At 42.5% G+C, this 22,255-nt stretch overlaps 1 protein-coding gene across 1 annotated transcript in view; it reads right to left on the reverse strand.

Moving 5' to 3' along the window:
- IL1RL2 (interleukin 1 receptor like 2) overlaps window positions 1–19,780 on the reverse strand; it is a 44,674-nt gene extending 24,894 nt beyond the window's left edge. The window contains 7 exon segments of the mRNA XM_059079134.2: window positions 2,185–2,259; window positions 5,853–6,012; window positions 16,096–16,291; window positions 17,847–18,078; window positions 18,929–18,986; window positions 18,989–18,999; window positions 19,702–19,780. Of these exon segments, the coding sequence (XP_058935117.1) occupies window positions 2,185–2,259; window positions 5,853–6,012; window positions 16,096–16,291; window positions 17,847–18,078; window positions 18,929–18,986; window positions 18,989–18,999; window positions 19,702–19,780 (811 nt within the window).
- Between the last annotated feature and the right edge of the window lie 2,475 nt (window positions 19,781–22,255).

Here is a 22,255-nt window from a genome sequence, read left to right on the forward strand (position 1 = left end):
TATCCTTTCTAGGTGTTTATGAAATCTACTAGGGTATTCTCATGGTGAATGATATGTAGACAACTATCTTTTATTATGGGCATTATTTCTTTGAAAGTTCAAAAGAACTAAAGAACTCTCCTTGAAACATGTGGGTCCAGAGCCTTTTAAGTATTGAGTACATTTCATCTCCTTTCCATGTGTTGCTTTGTAAGCTTTCTCATTTCTGTCTTTAATGTTTGAGTTTCTCTGCATTGGGGGGATTAGATTTGCTGGAGGTTCCTCTATCTTCTTTTTCTATTCTACCCCACCCCCACCCCAACCCTTCTATCCCAGAACCAACTCTGGAATTTATCAATTCTATTTGTTGGTTGTTTTCCTTATAATAACTTTATAATTTTTTACACCTGTCTTTTCCTTCCATGGAGGTGTTTAGTTGCTCTTTTTTATAGAGTTAAATGGTTAGATTATGGATTTTAATGTTTTCTACACTTATTATTAATAATAATGATATTTAAAGATACATGCTTGTTTAGAACTCACCATTGGTCACATTCCATGAAATTTGATATGTTCTCTCTGCCATTATTTTCTAAATATTCTGTACCAATGGCTTTGGCTTAATCTAACCAAGAAAGTAAATAATTAGAAGCTAAATTTGTTGTTGCTTAATTTTTTTAATTAGTGGGTTTATTTTTTGTTGGGTTTATCATTGTTTTGACCTTAGCTGTAAATTTCTAGATTACCTACATGGGGATTATACCCCGTGGTCTGTATAATTTCCTCTTTTGGGACTCTGAGTTTTTCATATATGTTTATGAGTGCTATCCATTAAATACATTATTCTTAATATATTACTAGAGTATTTTAGATCCTTATTTGACTAGCAAGTTTGTCAAAGCCAGAGTATGTTAACATCTCCCACTATAACTGAAACTGTTGCACTGTCTTGTTGTATTGGCCTTGTATTTCTGAGAGTTTAGCTTTATATATTTTATTTTGTTGCATGGCTATTTGACACATAAAAATTTTCATTTGGGGATGGATAATTTTTATTAGTATAAAATGATTCAATTTGTCATTTAATTTTTTGCATTGAAAGATATATCAGATTGAAAGGTTAATATTGTGAATCTGATTTCTTTGTATTGCTAGTGTATGCAAATCTTATGCATATCTTGCTTATGCACTGACTTTTAATCTTCTAGGACATGTATTTTTAGATCTGTGTATTTTGAGGAGAGCATACAATTGGATTTTAATATTTGACTCAACCTGAACATCTGCCTTTTAAAAACATTAAGAAAAATTTTTTGGTTGCGTTGGCTCTTTGTTGCTGCACGCGGGCTTTCTCTAGTGGCGGCAAGTGGGGGCTACTTTTCATTGTGGTGCACGGGCTTCTCATTGCTGTGACTTCCCTTGTTGTGGAGCATGGGCTCTAGGTGGGTGGGCTTCAGTAGTTGTACTGCACGGGCTCAGCAGTTGTGGCTCACAGGCTCTAGAGCTCAGGCTCAGGAGATGTGGCACACGGGCTTAGTTGCCCCATGGCAACTAATATTAGTTGTTCCCAGGCCAGGGATTGAACCTGTGTCCCCTGCATTGGCAAGAGGATTCTTAACCACTGCACCACCAGGGAAGTTCTGAGCATCTGTCTTTTAATAAAAACTTTGTTTATTTTTTCTTTAGAAGGTACTCTACACATTTTTACCTTACTAGTGATTACCTTTAAATTTTTAAAAATTATTTGAGTCCGTTTTTCTCCACTTAGATCACAAAGTGAGGCAGTGTTTATTGATCTCTTCCTATGTAAAATAACAGGATAACTTCCCCTACTCCTTTCATATCCTTCTTAGTGTGAGATAATATAACCCAGGACTCTTGATCAACATTACTTAATAGTAGTTTGATATTACATATCATGTCTTTCAGGAAGGATTTGTCTTTGCGTGAACAGATTTACAGTAATATTTTAGACCCATAGTGATTGCAGCCAGACCTTTCATAGCACAACCCCCCAGCCTTCTGCTCTGTGATTTTTTATTTTGATACCTCTCCTGATGAACTCAGGTATATCCAAAGCTGGAAACTGGATACACCTGTATGGGATTTGTCTTCATTCTTGAAGTTCAAAAACATTCACAAGGATGTGTGGACTTACTGATTCCTGCCCTTAGTGATTTCAGCAGCTTCAATAAGTTTACTCACCAAGTTTTACTTCAATTGTATTATTTTTTGGATAAATGATCTTAGGGATTCTTCTTCCATTTCCCACTTTTCCTGCTAAGAAATCATACCCACATGAAATTGTATTAGAAACATGCCAACGACTTGAATGCAATAATAACATAAAGAAAACATGGTACTGAGCAGACCTTCAATAAACATTGGTCAAGAAAAGACAAAACTCATGATGTCACAAAATATCACTCCATAAGTGCATATTTTTCAACCAGAAATAATTGAATTGCTAAGCGGAAAATCTAAAAACTGGGCTACTAAGAGAGTTCATATCATCATTATATATTTGACATAAATATAAACTGATGAGATTGTGTAATAAATTCTCATTGCCTAGTCATCCAGTACACGTCTTAAGCAGTGGTGATAAGCAAAGCTCTGGCCTGGGTCCTAGACAGAAAGAAACAGTGACCCTAATGGTCTGTCTTCGGTTCCACTCCTCCATCCTCCAACCCTGCTATTCCATATTCTTCACAGACCTTCCTTATTCTTCAGCTTTTTCATCCCTCTCCCCAACTTTATAACTGTCTTCCTTGTATTGACTCCCCACCCCTTTGTCTTTCTCCACGCCTTCCCTCCCCCATTTGTCTACCAATATTTAGCAATCACCCTCTGAATCCCACATGCCTCCTCTCTATTTGGGGTGCGAGGTGAAAAAGTTATAAGAGGGAAGCTATAAAAATGCAAAACCATATGTCCTTTATGATGGCAATAATATTTGCACATTCTACAAACTATTCAAATTCAGTACATTAAGTCCTCTGCATACAAATCTTCAAGTTGTGAACTTTCAAAGATGCTAACTGGCATTTGCGTGTCCACATAAGTTAGTTCACGTGTCTGGCGTACATTGTCACATGTGTGCATCCTCTACAAGTGGTTGTGCTTTTGTGTACTTTACTGTACAGTACTGTATAGAGTACAGTATCTTTATTTCAAGCCCAGGATGTCCAGAAGCAAGTGTAAAAGCAGCGGTGATGTAGCTGGTACTTGCCTGTTCACTCAATGCCAGACCCTGTATGCCAACTCTCGTACTGTACAACTGTACTTTTCAAGGTACTGTACTGTAAGATTAAAAATGTTTTCTTTATTTTGTGTGTTTGTTTTTTATGTATTATTTTTGTGAAAATTATTATAAACCTATTACAGTACAGTACTATATAGCCGATTGTGTTGGTTGGGTACCTAAGCTAACTTTGTTGGACCTACAAACATGCTCTTGGGATGGAACTTGTTCTTATGTAGGGGACTTACTGTATGTCCCAAACAGAAGTCATCACCAGCCAGTTAATATACCATTTCCCACTCAATCACACACATAGAAAATCTAGTTGTCATTCTAAGTAACAGCTTTCCTCCCACCCTCTTCATATGATCATTACCCAGCCAAACTAATTTTACCTCTTAGCATTTCTCAGTCTGTGCCTCTTTCTTTACACCTAAACCCTATTTTCTACTCTCTACTCTTTCCCTAGGCACTCTCATTCACATCCACCTCTTCAATTACCATCTAATGTTCAAGGACTTTGCAAGGTGTAACTCTAAGCTCCAGACCCATATAGGCCATGACCTACTTGACATCTCAAGTCACCAAGTGCTCAGCTCACCCATGACCAAACTCATGATCTCACTCTTAAATCCAGTTTTCCTCCAGAGTTATCTTTTTTCCTTGAATAGTATCACCATCCAAAAGGCCTAGCTTCCTGGATCTTGCCACATACCTCACCCCACATTCAATCTGACACCAAGACCTGTGGATTTTACCTCCTAGAATGCCTGGAGTCCATCCACCTCTCTCCTTCTTCAGTGCTATCATGATGACTGTGCCTACCTGATGTCTCACCTGCATTCTGCACTTGCCTCCTAACTGCCATTCTTATCTATAGGGATCATTCTGTGGCCACAGTGAGCTCTCAGAAACATGTTACACCATGCTACTCTCCTGCTCTCAACTGCTCTGGCTGCTTCCCATTGTTCTTAGGAGAAAATCCATGCTCTCCACCTTGGACTGAATGTTCCTACCTAAGGTTGGCCCCTGACTGCTTCTCCAACCTCTTTTCCTATTGTGATCTCCCTTATTCAGCATCATCCCACCAACGTACCTACTTCCCATCCTTTAGACACACCATGGTCTGACTTGTTGTAGGGCCTTCACTTTGGCTGCCCCCTCAGTCTAGAAAAATCTCACTCGTTTCATCAGTTAATGCTTCCTGACCATCAGCATCACCATTATTGGGAAGCTTTCCCTGACCCACTTCCTTCTCAACAGGTCCTTGTCTGTTTGATCTCATATTTTCCTTTCTGTCACTGCATTAATCTCCTTGGCAATTATACATCTCATTTGTGAATTATCTGATTAATCTCTGCCTCTCCTTTCTGCTCAGACTTCAAAGCTCCATCCAAGCAGTGGTCATGGCTGTTTTCCTCACCATCATGTTCTCCCTGCCCAGCACAGGACCTGACCTTGATGGACACTCAGTAAAGGGTCACTAAATTACTGAGTGAAGAAGAATCTCCTACCACTTCCAGCGAAGTTCGGATGGTTACATCCAGATGTTGCAGCAGCCTCCCAAGTGGTCTCCAGGCCTCAAGACCCCCTTCGACTCCTGCTCAAACCATCTTAGGACTGATCTCATCCATCACAAATGCAGCCTCGTGGCTCTGCATTCACACTCATCCAAGGGCTCTTCAGCGTTTCATGGTAAAACCTGCATATAACCAGCCCCCTTGACCTTTCCCCTGTTTAACTCCATGACTTCAGTTCCCACCACTCCTCAGCTCACAGTTTTTTATGCTCTAACAAAATTACTTTTAGATCCAACATAAACTATCATGTTAGACACTTCCATGCTTTGCCTTAGCCACTTCTCTCTGCCCCTCCTCCCTCTTCTTTACTTCTGTAAATCCTGCTCATCCTTCAAAATTCAGCTGAGAAGACATTTCCTCTTGGAAAGCTTCCAAGACCATGTATTTAGTTGCCACCCATGCAGCTACTTCTGATTTTTTTCCTGCTCCCCTGGACACTGTCTATAACACGCTCCTTACCACATAATGTTAAGATGATCCATTTACATTTCTAGCACCACTACAACCAGGCTGAGAGCTTCTCAATAAAAGAAAGAATTTTTTAATGTTTAAATTATAGGTTTTAACAATTTTGGGCATATACTAGATTATAAATAAACATTTATTGCAATGACATAAAATACAGATTATTGGACTCAATGATCTCTTAAGGTATTCTTCATTTTGCCTTTGAAATTCCATCTTATAAAGAATTCCCTCAGCCACCAATGTAAGACTACAGCATAAGATCATTGAGGTATTCATGTCTGCTCTTTACTGAATACCTATACTTCGCCAGGCACCCTGGGTGCCTGGTGCCTCCATAGACATGATCTCATTTAATTTTCACGAATAAACCAACAATTTTGAGTCTTCCTTTTTTTCAGATGAGAAAACTAAACGGCCCATGCCCTTTCGCCCCACTCTCCCTACCCTCTGATTCTAATAATGACGTGTTTGAGGGACTGCTAACCCTCAGGAAAATCAAGATTGGGAATCCCTTCTGCCCAAAGCCAACCTCTCACGCAAAGCCAAGAGGCAGTCAAGGTGATGGGTAAGAGTGTACTTACTGATGCTCACAGAAATGCTATTTAAAACAGTGTGCTGCTTCTTTGCATATGTGAGCCTGGCTTGACACGCGTAGTTCCCTCCATCCTCTACTGAGACATTCTTCACTAAAAGCTTTCTTCTCCGAGAAATAAATCGTTCTCCTTCAATCTCTTTACAGTCCTAAATTTAAAAAATATATTTTTCATTTCAAAGAGTATTTTGGGGTATCAGTTACATTCCTAGTTAGCACCATTCTATGAACCATGGGGAGACAAGAAACTTATGTGATCTCTAGACCTTAGGTAATTTACAATCTAATTGAAGACATATGTATATTTATATAAGATATATACATATCTCCCCAGAAAACTGATAAAGAATATTCTACAGGTTACAGTGAGAGCTATAAATATGAGGTCTACTGGGAGTTGAGAGGAGAGAGGCCTATGTAGGCTGGAAGGAAGATTTTATGGAGAAGGATTGGACCTGGTCCATAAAGGAGTTTGGTAGGAGGATGTGAACAGGCAGGAAGGTCCTCCACGTCTCTCAATGGACCACCTTGGTCTAATGGCACCAAGCCCCTTTGCAAGACTGCAAGCCCAGGTAAATAAGGACTGCGTCCTCTGTGTTACAGGTCCAATCACACTTTCTCCACCTATCAGGGGTTGGACTTTGCCGAGGTCCAAAATAACTCTTCACCAACCTTCTATCTGGAGGCCTGAGCAATAGTCAAAGTACGTAGCAAGGTTAAGGGGAGCAGATATCACGTCACTTCTTAAGTCACCCAGGCTTCCACTGCATCAACAAGGAAACAGCCTCACACAAAACCAACTTGAAGGCTGGTTAGTCTCAGGAAGGCCTTTCTCATTGTTTTCCTCAGTTTCCACCCAGAGGACAAGCTTCACCATTCATCTGTCCTGTCATAAGCTCACATTCTCATGTGAATCGTCTTTTCCATCTCAGAGGCCCACTCCTGAACTCTTTCTCAAACCTTTTCCCATTTCTTCAGGAAGTGCCAATCTACAAAATAACATCTGGGATAATTGAGTCCATTTATTCATTCAAATATTTTTCTTGCTCTTTGCTAGCATTGTGAGAGGCCCTGGTCATGCAGGAATAAGATGCAGTCCCTCTCCTCAGAAAGCTCACAATCCTTACCATAGAGAAGACAAACATTCAACCCCTAATTATATAAAGATGTAATCGTTCAAGTTTTGAGGTCTCTCCTCACTGAGTCAACCATGGTCAGAACTCACTCTCCACCATTGGAACAGTGTGAATGCATCCATCGTGGAAGGTGAAACTCAATAATTCCAAAATGAACATTTGTTTATTTATTTATCATGTGAACAATAACTTTCTAGAAGTCATATTATTTTTTCTGTAAACACCCTATAGGGGAAAACAAATTATAATCAGATAATTGCTTACTGAGTAGAATGGGAATTACTAGTAAGAGTCAGATGCTGATAATATGAGTGATGTTGCCTCCTTTAGAATAGGGACAAACAAAAAGTGTGAGTGTTTGGATTATGGAAACCTTGTTTCTTGGTGGGGCTTGGGTGGGCTCCATCTCTGGGACTCCATTTCTATGCTCTGATCTTGATCAGTCCCCTTTCTGATTGACTCATTCAAGACATACAATTATTTAATCATATTAAAGTTTAGCCTAGACAGCTGAAGAGCCATTCTGTCCTTTTTCAGTAACTAGAACTGTCTCTATTGTAATCTGCTGCATTATTTTAGAGTTTTAATTCTCAGAAGGCTTTGATTTTTAGTTAAAAATGAGTGGTGATATCTCACTAATAAGATTTTAATTAGTAATATTAGCAGCTAACATTTGAAAATTTTTGTCTTTCTAGCACCAAGAACAATTCTGACCCAGCATGTAGAAAGGTCCACAGGTGCAAAATAGATGAGAGCATCCTGGCTAAGCTGTAGTGGTCATAGGAGAGTGATGAAGATGAAACTGGTGAGGGAGTCAGGAGCCCAATCATAGAAAACCATGAAAAGGGGAGGAGCACCTGAAGCTGTCTGTGCGAGGGACCGAGGTGTGCATATTTGTCTTTGAGCACAATCTGTCTGGTTGCTGTGTGGGAGAGGATTAAAATGGGGCAATCCTAACGACTAGGGAACACTTTAAGAAGTTATTTCCATACACTAAGGCTGAATAGAACATGAACTAAGGCAGTATACTGGGGATAACCAGAAGGGAACAAAAAAGAGTGATTTTAAGCAGTTCTAATTCACAGCCTTAGTGACAAATTTGGACTATGGAGAGGGAACAGGACCGGTGTGGTCTCAGCTTCGGGATGCAAAAGTGTCCTTAGATAGGAGATGGAATGCAAAGAAAATACAGAAGAATGATCAGATTTGAGGTTAAGTTAAAAAAGTGGCTCTAGACATGGTGAATCTGGTGAGTTGTGTGATGGGAATGTCTACATGGAATGTATGTTAGGTTGTTGGATGAAGTATCTGGAGATGGGAGAGACTTGGGAGCCATCTGTGTGCGATGATCCTATGAGCCTTCCACCTGAATGCAATCAAAGAACTGAAGATGACCATGGCTGAAACTGGGAACCCCTAAAATCTAAGACCCAAACACAGAGAATGAGAACACAGTAATGATTACTACGGAAAAGCCAGGGAGTGGGGAGATAAAGAATGAGTAAGTTTCAGAAGGGAGAGAAGAGGAAGCTCTCAGCTCATGGGCATGTCCAGCAGTGATGGACACCACAAGAGATCAAGATCAGGATGAGGATTGGAAATGAATGTTAGATTTGGCAGCTGGGAAGCCAGTAGTAACTCAGCAACTATAGATCCAGTATGGTGGTCGGGCAGAAACCATTGTATTGAGGAGTAATTTGGAATTGAAAAAAAAAAAGGAGACATTCCTGCTTTTCCAAATATGGATACTTCAGAATCTATGAACATGGATGTTCTAACACCTGAACCTTCTCCTCTGGAACACCTTCAATCTCAAGGACCACCTCTACTCCTATGAGTCTTCAATTCTCCCTGCCACAGCTGGATTTTGTCATTATCCAGAACTACTCTGTCTCTAAATTCTTAAAAATAAAAATATACCATTCTGGGGGGGACCTTCAAGATGATGGAGGAGTAAGACGTAGAAATCACCTTCCTCCCCACAAATACATCAAAAATACATCTACATGTGGAACAACTCCTACAGAACACCTACTGAATGCTGGCAGAAGACCTCAGACTTCCCAAAAGGCGAGAAAATCCCCACATGCTTGGGTAGGGTAAAAGAGAAAAGAAAGCAGAGACAAAAGAATAGGGACGGGACCTGCCCCTTGGAGAGGGAGCTGTGAAGGAGGAAAAGTTTCCACACACTAGGAAGCCCCTTCATTGGCGGAGACGGAGGGTGGCGGGGGGAAGCTTCGGAGCCACAGAGGAGAGTGTAGCAAAAGGGGCGCAGAGGGCAAAGCAGAGAGGTTCCCACATAGAGGATCGGTGCCGACCAGCACTCACCAGCCTGAGAGGCTTGTCTGCTCACCCCCTGGGGTGGGTGGGGGCTGGGAGCTGAGCCTCAGGCTTCAGAGGTCAGATCCCAGGGAGAGGACTGGGGTTGGCTGTGTGAACACAGCCTGAAGGGGGCTAGTGCACCACAGCTAGCTGGGAGGGAGGCTGGGAAAAAGTCTGGAACTGCTAAGAGGTGAGAGACCATTGTTTTGGGGTGTTTGAGGAGAGGGGATTCCTTCCCCGCTGCCCACAGAAGGCAGAACACTGCCTAAACGAGCTCCAGAGATGGGCGCGAGCCACGGCTATCAGTGCGGACACCAGAGACGGACATGAGATGCTAAGGCTGCTGCTGCAGCTACCAACGATCCTGTGTGCGAGCACAGGTCACTCTCCACACCACCCCCCCCCCCACCAGGAGCCTGTGTAGCCTGCCACTGCCAGGGTTCCGTGATCCAGGGACAAGTACCCCAGGAGAACACATGGCAGACTCAGGCTGTTGCAACATTATGCTGGCCTCTGCCCCTGCAGGCTAGCCCTGCATTCCAATTATAACTACCTTACCCCTCCCTCCTGCCTGATCCTAGTGGGCAAGAGCCCCCTAATCAGCAGCTGCTTTAACCCCGTCCTGTCTGGGCAGGAACAGATGCCTGAGGGTGACTTACACACAGAGGTGGGGCCAAGACCAAAGCTGAACCCCAGGAGCTGTGCGAACAAAGAGAAAGGGAAATTTCTCTGTGCAGCCACAGGAGCAGCGGATTAAATCTCCACAATCAACTTAATGTACCCTGCATCTGTGGAACACCCGAATAAACAATGAATCATCCCAAAATTGAGGCAGTGGACTTTGGGAGCAACTGAAACTTGAGTTTGACTATCTGTGACTGATTTGTTTCTGATTTTTATGTTTATCTTAGTTTAGTTTTTAGCCCTTGTTATCAATTGGTGGATCTGTTTATTGGTTTGGTGGCTCTCTTCTTTTTTATTTTTATTATTTAAAAAAATTTTTTTATTTTAATAATTTTTTTCATTTATTTATTTTTTTCTTTCTTTTTGTCTCACTTTTCTTCTGAGCTGTATGGCTGACAGGGTCTTTGTGCTCCGGCGTGGTGTCAGGCCTGAGCTGCTGTGGTGGGAATCCCCATAAGGTTAACAGCTGATCTTTCAGCAGAAACTCTGCAAGCCAGAAGGGGGTGGCAGACGTATTTAAAGTGATGAAAGGGGAAAACCTAAAACCAAGATTATTCTAACTAGCAAGAATCTCATTCAGATTTGATGGAGAAATTAAAACCTTTACAGACAAGCAAAAATTAAGAGAATTCAACACCACCAAACCAGCTTTACAACAAAAGAAGGAACTTCTCTAGGTGGGAAACACAAGAGAAGGGAAAGACCTACAAAAACAAACCAAGAACAATTAAGAAAATGGTAATAAATACATACACATTGATAATTACCTTAAGTGTAGATGGATTAAATGCTCCAACCAAAAGACATACTGTCTGAATGGATACAAAAATAAGACCCATATATATCCTCTCTGCAAGAGACCCACTTCAGACCTATGGACACATACAGACTGAAGGGGAGGGGATGGAAAAAGATATTCCATGCAAATGGAAATCAAAAGAAAGCTGGAGTAGCAATTCTCATATCAGGCAAAATAGATATTAAAATAAAGACTATTACAAGAGACAAAGAAGGACACTACAGAATGATCAAGGGATCCATCCAAGAAGATATAACAATTATAAATATTTATGCACCCAACATAGGAGCACCTGAATACATAAGACAAATGCTAACATCCATAAAAGGGGAAATCGACAGTGAAACAAAAATAGTAGAGGACTTTAACACCTCGCTTACACCAATGGACAGATCATCCAAAATGAAAATAAATAAGGAAACACAGCTTTAAATGACACATTAAACAAGATGAACTTAATTGATATTTATAGGACATTCCATCCAAAAACAACAGAATACACTTTCTTCTCCAGTGCTCATGGAACATTCTCAAGGATAGATCATATCTTGGGTCACAAATCAAGCCTTGGTAAATTTAAGAAAATTGAAATCGTATCAAACATCTTTTCCGACCACAACACTGTGAGACTAGATATCAATCACAGGAAAAAAACTGTAAAAAATACAAACACATGGAGGCTAAACAATACACTACTAAATAACTAAGAGATCACTGGAGAAATCAAAGAGGAAATCAAAAAATACCTAGAAACAAATGACAATGAAAACACGATGACCGAAAACCTATGGGATGCAGCAAAAGCAGTTCCAAAAGGGAAGGTTATAAAAATACAGTTCTACCTCAAGAAATAAGAAAAATCTCAAATAAACAACCTAACCTTACACCTAAAGCAATTAGAGAAAGAAGAACAAAAATATCCCAAAGTTAGCAGAATGAAAGAAATCATAAAGATCAGATCAGAAATAAATGAAATAAAAGAAATTGAAAAGAAATGAAGGAAACCATTGCAAAGATCAATAAACTGAAATCTGGTTCTTTGAGAAGATAAACAAAATTAATAAGCCATTAGCCAGACTCATCAAGAAAAAAAGGGAGAAGACTCAAGTCAATAGAGTTAGAAATGAAAAAGGACAAGCAACAACTGACACTGCAGAAATACAAAGGATCATGAGAGATTACTACAAGCAACTATATGCTAGTAAAATGGACAACCTGGAAGAAATGGACACATTATTAGAAAAGTACAACTTTATGAGACTGAACCAGGAAGAAATAGAAAATATGAACAGACCAATCACAAGCACTAAAATTGAAACTGATTAAAAATCTTCCGACAGGGCTTCCCTGGTGGCGCAGTGGTTGAGAATCCGCCTGCCGATGCAGGAGACACGGGTTCGTGCCCTGGTCCGGGAAGATCCCACATGCCGCGGAGCAACTAAGCCCGTGAGCCATGGCCGCTAGGCCTGTGCGTCCGGAGCCTGTGCTCCGCAACGGGAGAGGCCACAACAGTGAGAGGCCCGCATACCGCAAAAAAAAAAAAAAAAAAAAAAAAAAAAAAAATCTTCCGACAAACAAAAGCCCTGGACCAGATGGCTTCACAGGAGAATTCTATCAAACATTTAGAGAAGAGCTAACACCTATCCTTCTCAAACTCTTCCAAAATATAGCAGAGGAAGGAACACTCCCAAACTCATTCTATAAGGCCACCATCACCCTGATACCAAAACCAGACAAAGATGTCACACACACAAAAAAGAAAACTACAGTCCAATATCACTGATGAACACAGATGCAAAAATCCTCAACAAAATACTAGTACACTAAAAGGGTCATACACCATGATCAAGTGGGTGCTATCCCAGGAATACAAAGATTCTTCAATATATGCAAATCAATCAATGTGATACACCATATTAACAAATTGAAGGATAAAAACCATATGATCATCTCAGTAGATGCAGGAAAAACTTTCAACAATATTCAACACCCATTTATAATAAAAACTCTCCAGAAAGTAGGCATAGAGGGAACCTATCTCAGTATAAGGATTTAAAACAGTATATGAGGTGCTGAAGCACACTGCAGAACTAGTTCGCGTGAGAGCTGCTTCCTCCACCACCATCCTGCTGGTGGGCATCGAGACTTTGAGATACACCACCTGCAAGTCAGGGACCGGGAGTTGCCACTTACGCAACGGCAGCAAGTGAAGTCCCAGCACGTTTGGTGGAGCCACACCAACAAGAAGTCAGAAGACATGCCTACTGCTTCTCAGCTCCCATGAAGCTGGAGACTGGGCCCCGGAACTCTGTGGCAGAAAGCCCACGTCCGGAAGAAAAGCCGAAGATCACCATACTCACTTTAGCTTTTCGGTGAAGCCAGCTGCAGAAACTGCACCACGTCCAGAACCTTAGCTATAGGTTAGGAAAACGTAGGGTGTGGTTCTGGGTGCTTTGTTCTTATTTTTTATCAATAGCTTTGTAACCTCTCTAGTATAAAGAGCCTCCCCATGGACGGGGAGCCTGTACCCGCCACATCTATCATGTGATATGGTGAACTTCCTAGCCATTCAACCCATTTTTCCATCTTAACTTGGATCAGCCCTTGGAGCCCTCTAATTTCTCCTAATCACCAGTATCCTTCAGGCATCATTTCCTTTCCTGTCCAAACTAGACTCACGTGGCCATTCCTTGAATGACCCCCTTTTAAGTCCTCAAGGATTAAGGAAACCCTTCATGCTTCCAGTGTATTCATCCAGAAAAGCCCCATGCTGAGTTCATCCTGCTATCCCTCTCCTACACCCCTACAACCAGATGAGCACGACAGGAGCTAAACACACAAACAGAAACAAATCCATGGTCCTCACCGTAGAAAGTCCGGAGCACAGGCTCCGGATGCGCAGGCTCAGCGGCCACGGCTCATGGGCTTAGTTGCTCCGCGGCACGTGGGATCCTCCCGGACCGGGGCACGAACCCGCGTCCCCCGCATCGGCAGGCGGATTCTCAACCACTGCGCCACCAGGGAAGCCCCGTAGAAAGTCTTTGCATCTCCTTCAACTCTCTCTCCCACCTGCTCGCCTGTCTGCTCTTTCACCCTCTCCACACAACATCTCCCTCCACTTGACAGGGACAATCGGGGGCAGCAGGAATGAGTTCCCTCCCCCAGCTCACCCTCCCCTTCCCCCTCACTCTATCCGTTCTACTTCACATGCTCTCCTTTCTTTTTTAAATTTTATTAATTTATTTTGGGCTGTGTTGGGTCCTCGTTTCTGTGCGCGGCCTTTCTCTAGTTGCGGCGAGCGGGGGCCACTCTTCATCGCGCTGCGCGGGCCTCTCACTGTCGCGGCCTCTCTTGTTGCGGAGCACAGGCTCCGGACGCGCAGGCTCAGTAGTTGTGGCTCACGGGCCCAGTTGCTCCGCGGCACGTGGGATCTTCCCGGACCGGGGCTCGAACCCGCGTCCCCTGCATCGGCAGGCGGATTCTCAACCACTGCGCCGCCAGGGAAGCCCCACACGCTCTCTCGATGATCCCCGCTTCCTAACTCAATTTCTGCAATAGCCTAATGATCAACGTGGCACCATACTCAAGCCGTTCCAACTGATTCACCACATGAGGATTTCACTGAAAGAATGTCCATCGACAGGTGAATGAGAAAAGAAGATGTGGCACATATATACAATGGAATGCTACTCAGCCATTAAAAAAATGAAAAAAATGCCATTTGTAGCACCATGGATGGACCTAGAGATTATCATGCCGAGTGAAGTAAGTCAGACAGAGAAAGACAAATATTATATGATATCATTTATGTGTGGAATCTAAAACATGATACAACCAAACTTATTTACAAAACAGAAAGAGACTCACAGACATAGAAGACAAACTTATGGTTTCCAAAGGGGAAAGAGGGGTAGGGAGGCGGGGCGAGGGATAAATTAGGAGTGTGGGACTAGCAGATACAAACGACCATATATAAAATAGATAAACAAAGTCCTACTGTAGAGCACAGGGAACCATATTCAATATTCTGTAATAAACCATCATGGGAAAGAAAAAAAATGAGAATAAAATAAAATACAAGATAAGGGCATTCATTGCCACATTCCTTATGAGAGGGGAAAACAGAAACAAGCTAAATGAATGTGAAATACATAACAGAGAGGACTGCCAAAGGCAAAAAATCGGTGCTTTGAAAGGAGTCATAGAACTGACTGACAAATCTTTTATAAGACTAATCAAGTGAGGAGAAAGAGAGGGTGTGTGTGTGTGTGTGTGTGTGTGTGTGTGTGTGAGAGACAGAGACAGAGACAGAGACAGAGACAGAGACAGAGGCAGAGAGAAACATATTGGAATGGGGATAAAAGATGAACCTTACTACAGAGGCAGACATTAAAAGCAGAGAAATGATAAACCATTTCATGCCGGAGCATTTGAGACGTTTAATGAAATGAACAATTTCCTAGAAAACAATCTTACAAGAACCCATTCAAGAATAAATAAGAAATTTGTATAATCCTACCACCATTAAAGAAATTGAAACAGTAAATAAAAACCTTCCCACAAACAGTACTCATGACCCAGATGATTGTACCGGCAAACGCTAACAAGCAGAGCTGGGGGAGAACTAATTCAGATATTAAATACCTCGCCTGTGCACCTCTGTGCCGAGGACTATGCCTTTTCCATTATTATCTGCCAGTGCAGTCAAGAAAAGAGAAGGTTTGAAGGTGAAAACATAAGGTGTAGGAAGGTGAGTATAGGATGCCCTGTTTTCATTAAAAAAAGAAAGGACTAGGAGGTATAGTTTTATTTGCTTGTATGGCATTGCACAAGAATAATGCAAGGCCTGCAAGGAGCCAATAACAGCAGCCACATGTCAGGGAAGGTGAGATGGGCCTGGGCAAATATGGATCAGGAGTGGGAAGGGGACTTTCTGGGGCATGCCTTCTGATGCTTCGTGATTCTTGAACCCTATGCGTGTACTACCCATTCAAAGAAACTACTTAATTAATCTTAATTAAAAAGAATAACAAAGGATAGTCTGAAAAGTCAGAATAATTGGGGGAGGGGTGGATTCCAATAATAAGCTATGACCAAGCTCTAATAACTACAAATTAAGAAAATAAGTAATTAACAGCGTTAAATTGTCAATAGCAATTAGCTAACGAATCTTACGTACACAAATCTCTCTCTTTACCAGTTCTGCTTTAAAAGGTACAACTTAAACTAAAAGGACAAGTAGGTTTTAAAGAAGAGGAAGGAAAATATCAATAGGAAAATTATTTTTTTACCTTATACCACTTTACTGAATCCAAATCAAAACTGTTTGGGAAGTTCAGATGACATATAAGAATGTCATCTTTTCCAACATATAAAATCTGTTTGTACTCATCTGGAACATTCGGTTGACTGTTTCCGGAAGTACCACACCAATGTTTTTTAAATACAGTGAGGTTGACTTGCATTCTGGGACAGATGTTTGTATCACTGTAAGAAAACAACAGATTGAAACCTCATAAACTCACACAGTCACAAAACCAAATAATTCTGTTTATCTCCAAATATTTCCAAATCCTCTTCCAAGCCCTGTGCAAACCCTCTGGCTCAAACAAGACAGCATACATCTCACAAGTCATTCATTACAAAAGGAAAAAAAAAAGTATTCGGATGGTGGAAACATGGGAGGACCTCTTAACCAAGTGAACAAAATGAACATCACCAAGCAGGGACACGCAGATGCTAGGTGTCTCTGACTGTGCTGTCTGAAGAGAATGCAAACCGCTTCCATAGTGTATTCCAGCCAAGGAGGCTCAGCCTGGACCGACTCATGAAGAAGTATTTGGCAAACCCCAATTAAGAGATACAATATAAAATAATCGCCTGTACTTCTTTTTTTTTTTTTTTTTTTTTTTGCGGTACGCGGGCCTCTCACTGCTGGGGCCTCTCCCGTTGCGGAGCACAGGCTCTGGACGCGCAGGCTCATTGGCCATGGCTCACGGGCCCAGCCGCTCCGCGGCACGTGGGATCTTCCCAGACCGGGGCACGAACCCGTGTCCCCTGCATCGGCAGGCGGACTCTCAACCACTGCGCCACCGGGGAAGCCCCGCCTGTACTTCTTAAAAATGTCAGTGTCACACACACAAAACAGGCTGAAGATCAGTTCCAGATGAAAAGAGATTAAAAGGACATGCGACCAAATGCCATGCAATGATCTTGGACTGAATCTTCCACAGGAAAAGGAAGAAAAACATTTACAAAAGTCATCATTGAGAAGATTGATAAAATTAGAATACAAATCGGTTAGTAGATAAAAGTATTGTGTGATGGTTAAATTTCCTGAACGTGATAACTATTCTGTGATGATGTAAGAGAATATTCTTGTTGAGAGGAAATAAATACACATTGAAATATTAAGGGGTAGAGGCACCTGATGCATACAACTGAGATGATTTAGAAAAAAATGGTTTAGAAAAAATACTGTATGTAACATACACAGGGGATGATGGGGAAATGTGGCAAAATGTTAAATAATAGAAATCTAGATAAAGGGTAGACAGGAGCTCTTTATACAATTCTTGCAAATGTGATATGAATTATTTCAAAGTAAAAATATATAGTTTATGAAACATGTATCATATCTGTATATTAAAGATCTGTGAGAATTCATGTTTACTTTCTTCCATGAAAGTACCACCTGTCACAAAAACTTTTGGCATTCCAAGAAAGAAGGCAGCAATCATACTGGGATTAAACAGGCTTTGTAAGCTGGTCTGGCCTTGGACATCACATCGACAGGAGATGACGCATTTCACGATCCAACAACTGATTTACAAATCTGTTCTGCTTAAAATCTGCTCATTGAAACCATCTCGTAACAATTACAAAACTATATTCTTCTCATTGTTTTCTACATTGATTAAGAGTTTATCAAGAGTATTTCTAAAAGAATTATATATTATATAAATATTATACATATATTATGTGTATATATATGTATATGAATGAGAGAGAGAGAGAGAGTTCTCATGAATGAGGAACTTACTTTGTATTACAGTGGTAGATCCCAGAGTCCACCCTTTTCACAGGGAGAAACAAAATCCAATTTTGGTCCTGGTGGATTCTAGACTGTATGTTACTGGATATTGGGATTTTTCTAGGATATTTATACCACGTTGCATCTACCTTCCCAGATGTTGGCAGAGGGTATATGCAGTTAAAAGCCGTAGGCTGGCCTACTGACACAGTCTCCTGCATACTCACGTCCTCGCAAGCATCTAGGGAAAGAAAGGAAAAAAACAACCACAACCGAGAGCGCTAGTGTTGGTTATTATTACTTTCCACAAATACCTCAATTTTCTTGCTGATTTGAAATTTTATGTGAGAGTTTTCTCAGTATGGGAGTTTCCTAAAATCAGTCTGCTGATGGGAAAGCATAACCCGAAGTCCTTCACATATGTCCATAAGAGGGAATTTATTCAGTCCTCCCGCTCCACAAGTGATCTCCCCATTTGGAACGATTCCTCTCTTTCCCTTCTATTCTAAGACCCTTAATTCCTTCATCTTCCTCCTTCAGAGTAAAACGTTCCTATTCTGGGCCCCACTAGACCTGTTTTCCTTCTGCTAGGCTACCCGGTTAATTCAATCCGTCCCCAATAAAAGGTATAAGTATCTCCTCCGCAAAAGGGTTGTTGAACAATCCGCTCGCTTTAAAGTTCGTTTCTAACAAATTGCTTAGTGTTTCTTGGAAGTAATTTGTTCTGCAGCTGGTTTCTTTGCCATTACCTTGGGTCTAACATGTCCCTTTGTCATATAAAGCAGACAGTATTATACATCTGGTTGAGCATTTTAACTCGAGCCTTGACTTGCAAATTTGCCCAACTCCTCCCTCTCTTCAAGTCACTTCAAAGCTCCAAGGGGATGCTTGGGGCTGGGCATCAGACCCTTGGAGCTGAAACTTGCCGTTTCCGCCTCCCGCGGGATTCTGCCTGGACCCCTGGGGCGAGTGTCACTGGCCGGGCTCCGGGCTCCCGCGATCCCCCAGGAGGTCTGCACAGGGGCTCGCCCGGAGCAGCAGGGTGGCAGGGAGGGAGGGGGGCCACTGAGACCCGAACCAACCGAACGTACCTGCTCTGATAAATCGTGGAAGCGCGGTGGACGCGACGCAGAGCAGCAACAACAGCATAATCCCCTACAGGCTGCGAGGAGGAAAGAGGGAGGGATGGAGAGGGGCGCAGCGCGCCCTCCCCCGGCACGAGGCCAGGGTTCTGCGACCTCTGAATCTCAGAGATCCCAGCTAGGCTTCTAGCCTTCCCTTCTCCGTGCGGAGGCCTCCAGCTTTGGCCCCAGATGTATCCGGACGCGCCCCCAAAGGCTGCTCCCTCCCTTGCCCCGCCCTTGCTCTGAGCGCCCACCTCCAGAATCCGGTGGAGAGGCATCAGTGGGAGGGGTCGGGAGGGGCAGTGCGGGCCTCGGGGCGGGCCCCCTCTTCCAGGCTGCCCGGTCGCCCCCTTTGGGGGGCGCAGGGACATCCCCTTCTGCCCCGCAGCTCGCCGCCCGGCCCGCTTCAGCCCGCGGCCGCCGCTCCCCGGGGTGGCGCCCAGGTGCCCACCGTGCGTGCCGCGCAGCCTTGCCTGCGCGTCCTTAGCCTCAGGAGCCTCCTGGGCCTGGCCGTCTAAACGGAAACGTGCTCACTCGGGAGAAGGCGGCTTAGACCTATATGGCAAAGGGCCCCACACCCTCGCCCACAGACGGAGTCCGCTCCCCCAAGGTCGCCCTGCCGGTCAGGGGCCGCCCGGGAGTCCCGAGCGCCGCCCCCCGCCCAGTCGCGCACGTTTTTGCCTTTGCCTCGTCCCGCCCGCGCCCCGCTCAGCTGCAGACTCCGCGAGCCGGCTGTGTACCTGCAGGACTGGATCGGAGCGCGCAGGAGCTCGTAGAAAGTGGAGACTGACAGCCCGGGACTGAGCCCTGTCGTGGCATTTCCGTACCAGGCTAGTTCCTCACTACGGTGGGCGGGGCGGCCCTACCTTCCCAGTGGTAGCTTAGGAAGGAGCGTGCCATCGCACTAGGAAGTGGGTTTGAAGGCTTTGGGCCGGATTTTCTGGCAGCTAAGAAGTCCTCCATCCCCATTAATTGTCTGCTGAAACCTATTCCGAATTGTCCCACCAAATGAACTATTCCTTCCTTTCCGAACTCCAGTCGAGCAGTTATTCCATGCCCTGCATTGGCCTGTATAGAATGCCCCCAAAGTGGACGCCGACCCAGATGGCTTTTAAGGAATATTATTTATCTGCCTGGGTCGTGCTGTTAACTTCTGTAAAGCAGACATCCCGCGGGGATCCTCAAATACCCGGAGCAGGAAAACCGTTCCTGTCTGAAACGTCCAACTCTGACGATATCAACAGGGACTTGTTGCCCTGACCATCAGGAGACACCCAGAGACATCCCGGAGGACACTGAGACTTAGAAAAAATATATAAAATGTAATCTCCATTCAACAGATTTCTGGCCAAGCTATTTCCGGTGGTCCTTGCGGGATTCCGAACGGTGGGGAAAGCAGCCATAGCAGCAAGGGGAGATGACAGCAAAGCTTTCTGTGATAAGCTGGAAGCCAGTGGTTTGCAAATTTCTACACTCTTAAAAATTATTGAGGATTCCAAAGTGCTTTTGTTTATGTGGGTTATATCTGTCGATATTTATACTATGTTAGAAATTAAACTGGAGAGTGTTTTAAACATTTATTTTCTTATGTACTTAAAATAACAGTAAACTCTCTACACATTAATATAAATATCATATATTTTATGAAAAATAACTCTACTTTTCAAAACAAACAGACTTATTGAGAAAAGTGGTATTGTTCTACATACGTCTACATACCCATACTTAGTTGTTTGGAAATCTCTTATTTAATGTTTAATTTAACAGAAGACAGTTGGATTCTCATATCCAGTCTCTTACGATGTTACATGTCATGTAGCCTCTGAGAAAGTCCACTGTCCACTGGTGAGGGAAAGAGAGTACAAAAGACAGAGAAGGTCTTAATATTACGATGAAAATGGTTTTGATTTCAGGGATCTTTTTAAAAGACCTCAGGGATCCCTAGGGCTCTGTACTCTGAGGCCCCTTGGTAAACCGGAAATGGAGATCTGTATTACTTTTCCCCTGGCATCAGCATTAAGTGAGGTTCCCCTGTACTTATACATTTTGCAAGGTTTATGCCCCCAAACTAGCATTACTATAAAAAATATCAAGTGACTCTCATACAGAACTATTGTTATAAGCAGTGTTGAAAGTTATTTCCGAAGCTTTTTTGTTGTCTTGTTCAGTTTCTACCTTATAAATAGAGGAATCTGTGTCCTATCCTGTTTTGTATAGTTCGAGGACCAGCTTGCATGCCAAGTTCAGTCGGTATAGTTAGTTGCTCCAAAGCTTAGGAAGTTAAGAAGGGCATCCCAGCCCTCCTGCAGGCCTCCCTCTGATGGGACATGTTTGACACTTCACTTTGTCGGTGAGGCTGAGGACTGGAAACTTGCCCTTCCAGAGGTGGTTTCTGCACCAAATGTGTTTCCCGGTACGGAGGGAATGAACCACTTGGCTCTGAAGGCAGAACTGACTTGGGAATTGCAACCTTTGCAATTAAAAACAACAGAAAATCAAAACCTTTACTACAGGATCTCAACTACCCTGAAAAATCAGAGAAACTGGACAACATTGTTTGCTAATGAGAAAGGGGAAGGAAGGAATCCAAACAGGTTTGCTTTGTTATGCCGTCGAGAAATGCTGCTTTCTGCTGAAACTTCCTCAATTTATTCACCTTATTCTTCCTCTCTGATTTTCACTTTTAAAATTTTCTGTTTCAATGGGTGTCAGCAATAGTTAACAGCTAAATAATTCAATACATCGTAAGTCATATAAGCAAGACCCAGCCTCAGAAATCATAATTACCAAGTTTCCTGTGTACATCTCTCCCACCCTCCAGACTCACCAACCTAAACTTGTTTATCGTTCTGACGTGTGTGTGTGTGTGTGTGTGTGTTCCTTAAGCAATATATTCTTGTGTAGGGTTTTTTAGCATTTATATAAAAAATACTATATACTTATGCAACGTTTTATTTCATTCAATATTATATTTGTGACATTCAAATATTTTGAGAAGTGTAATTCTAGTTAACTCAAGGTAACTTGTATTCTATTGGATGAATATTCCACAATTTATGTATCTATCTCCTTTGGATATTTAAGTTGGATATTTAAATATCAAATATATGTTTTGCTTTAAAAATAGTGCTGCCGTGAAGATTTTTGTAATGTCCTCTTGTGTTGGTTTTTGAGAGATTGTCCAGTGAGTGAAAATGCAGGATCACTGGGTAGATGCCTCTTCAACTATACCAGGAAACCCTAATTTTCTCCACATTTAGTATCCTTTGGAGGATAAGTATTTCATTGCTTCAT

The sequence above is a fragment of the Kogia breviceps genome, chromosome 11, assembly GCF_026419965.1.
Source record: "Kogia breviceps isolate mKogBre1 chromosome 11, mKogBre1 haplotype 1, whole genome shotgun sequence".
Taxonomy (NCBI): domain Eukaryota; kingdom Metazoa; phylum Chordata; class Mammalia; order Artiodactyla; family Physeteridae; genus Kogia; species Kogia breviceps.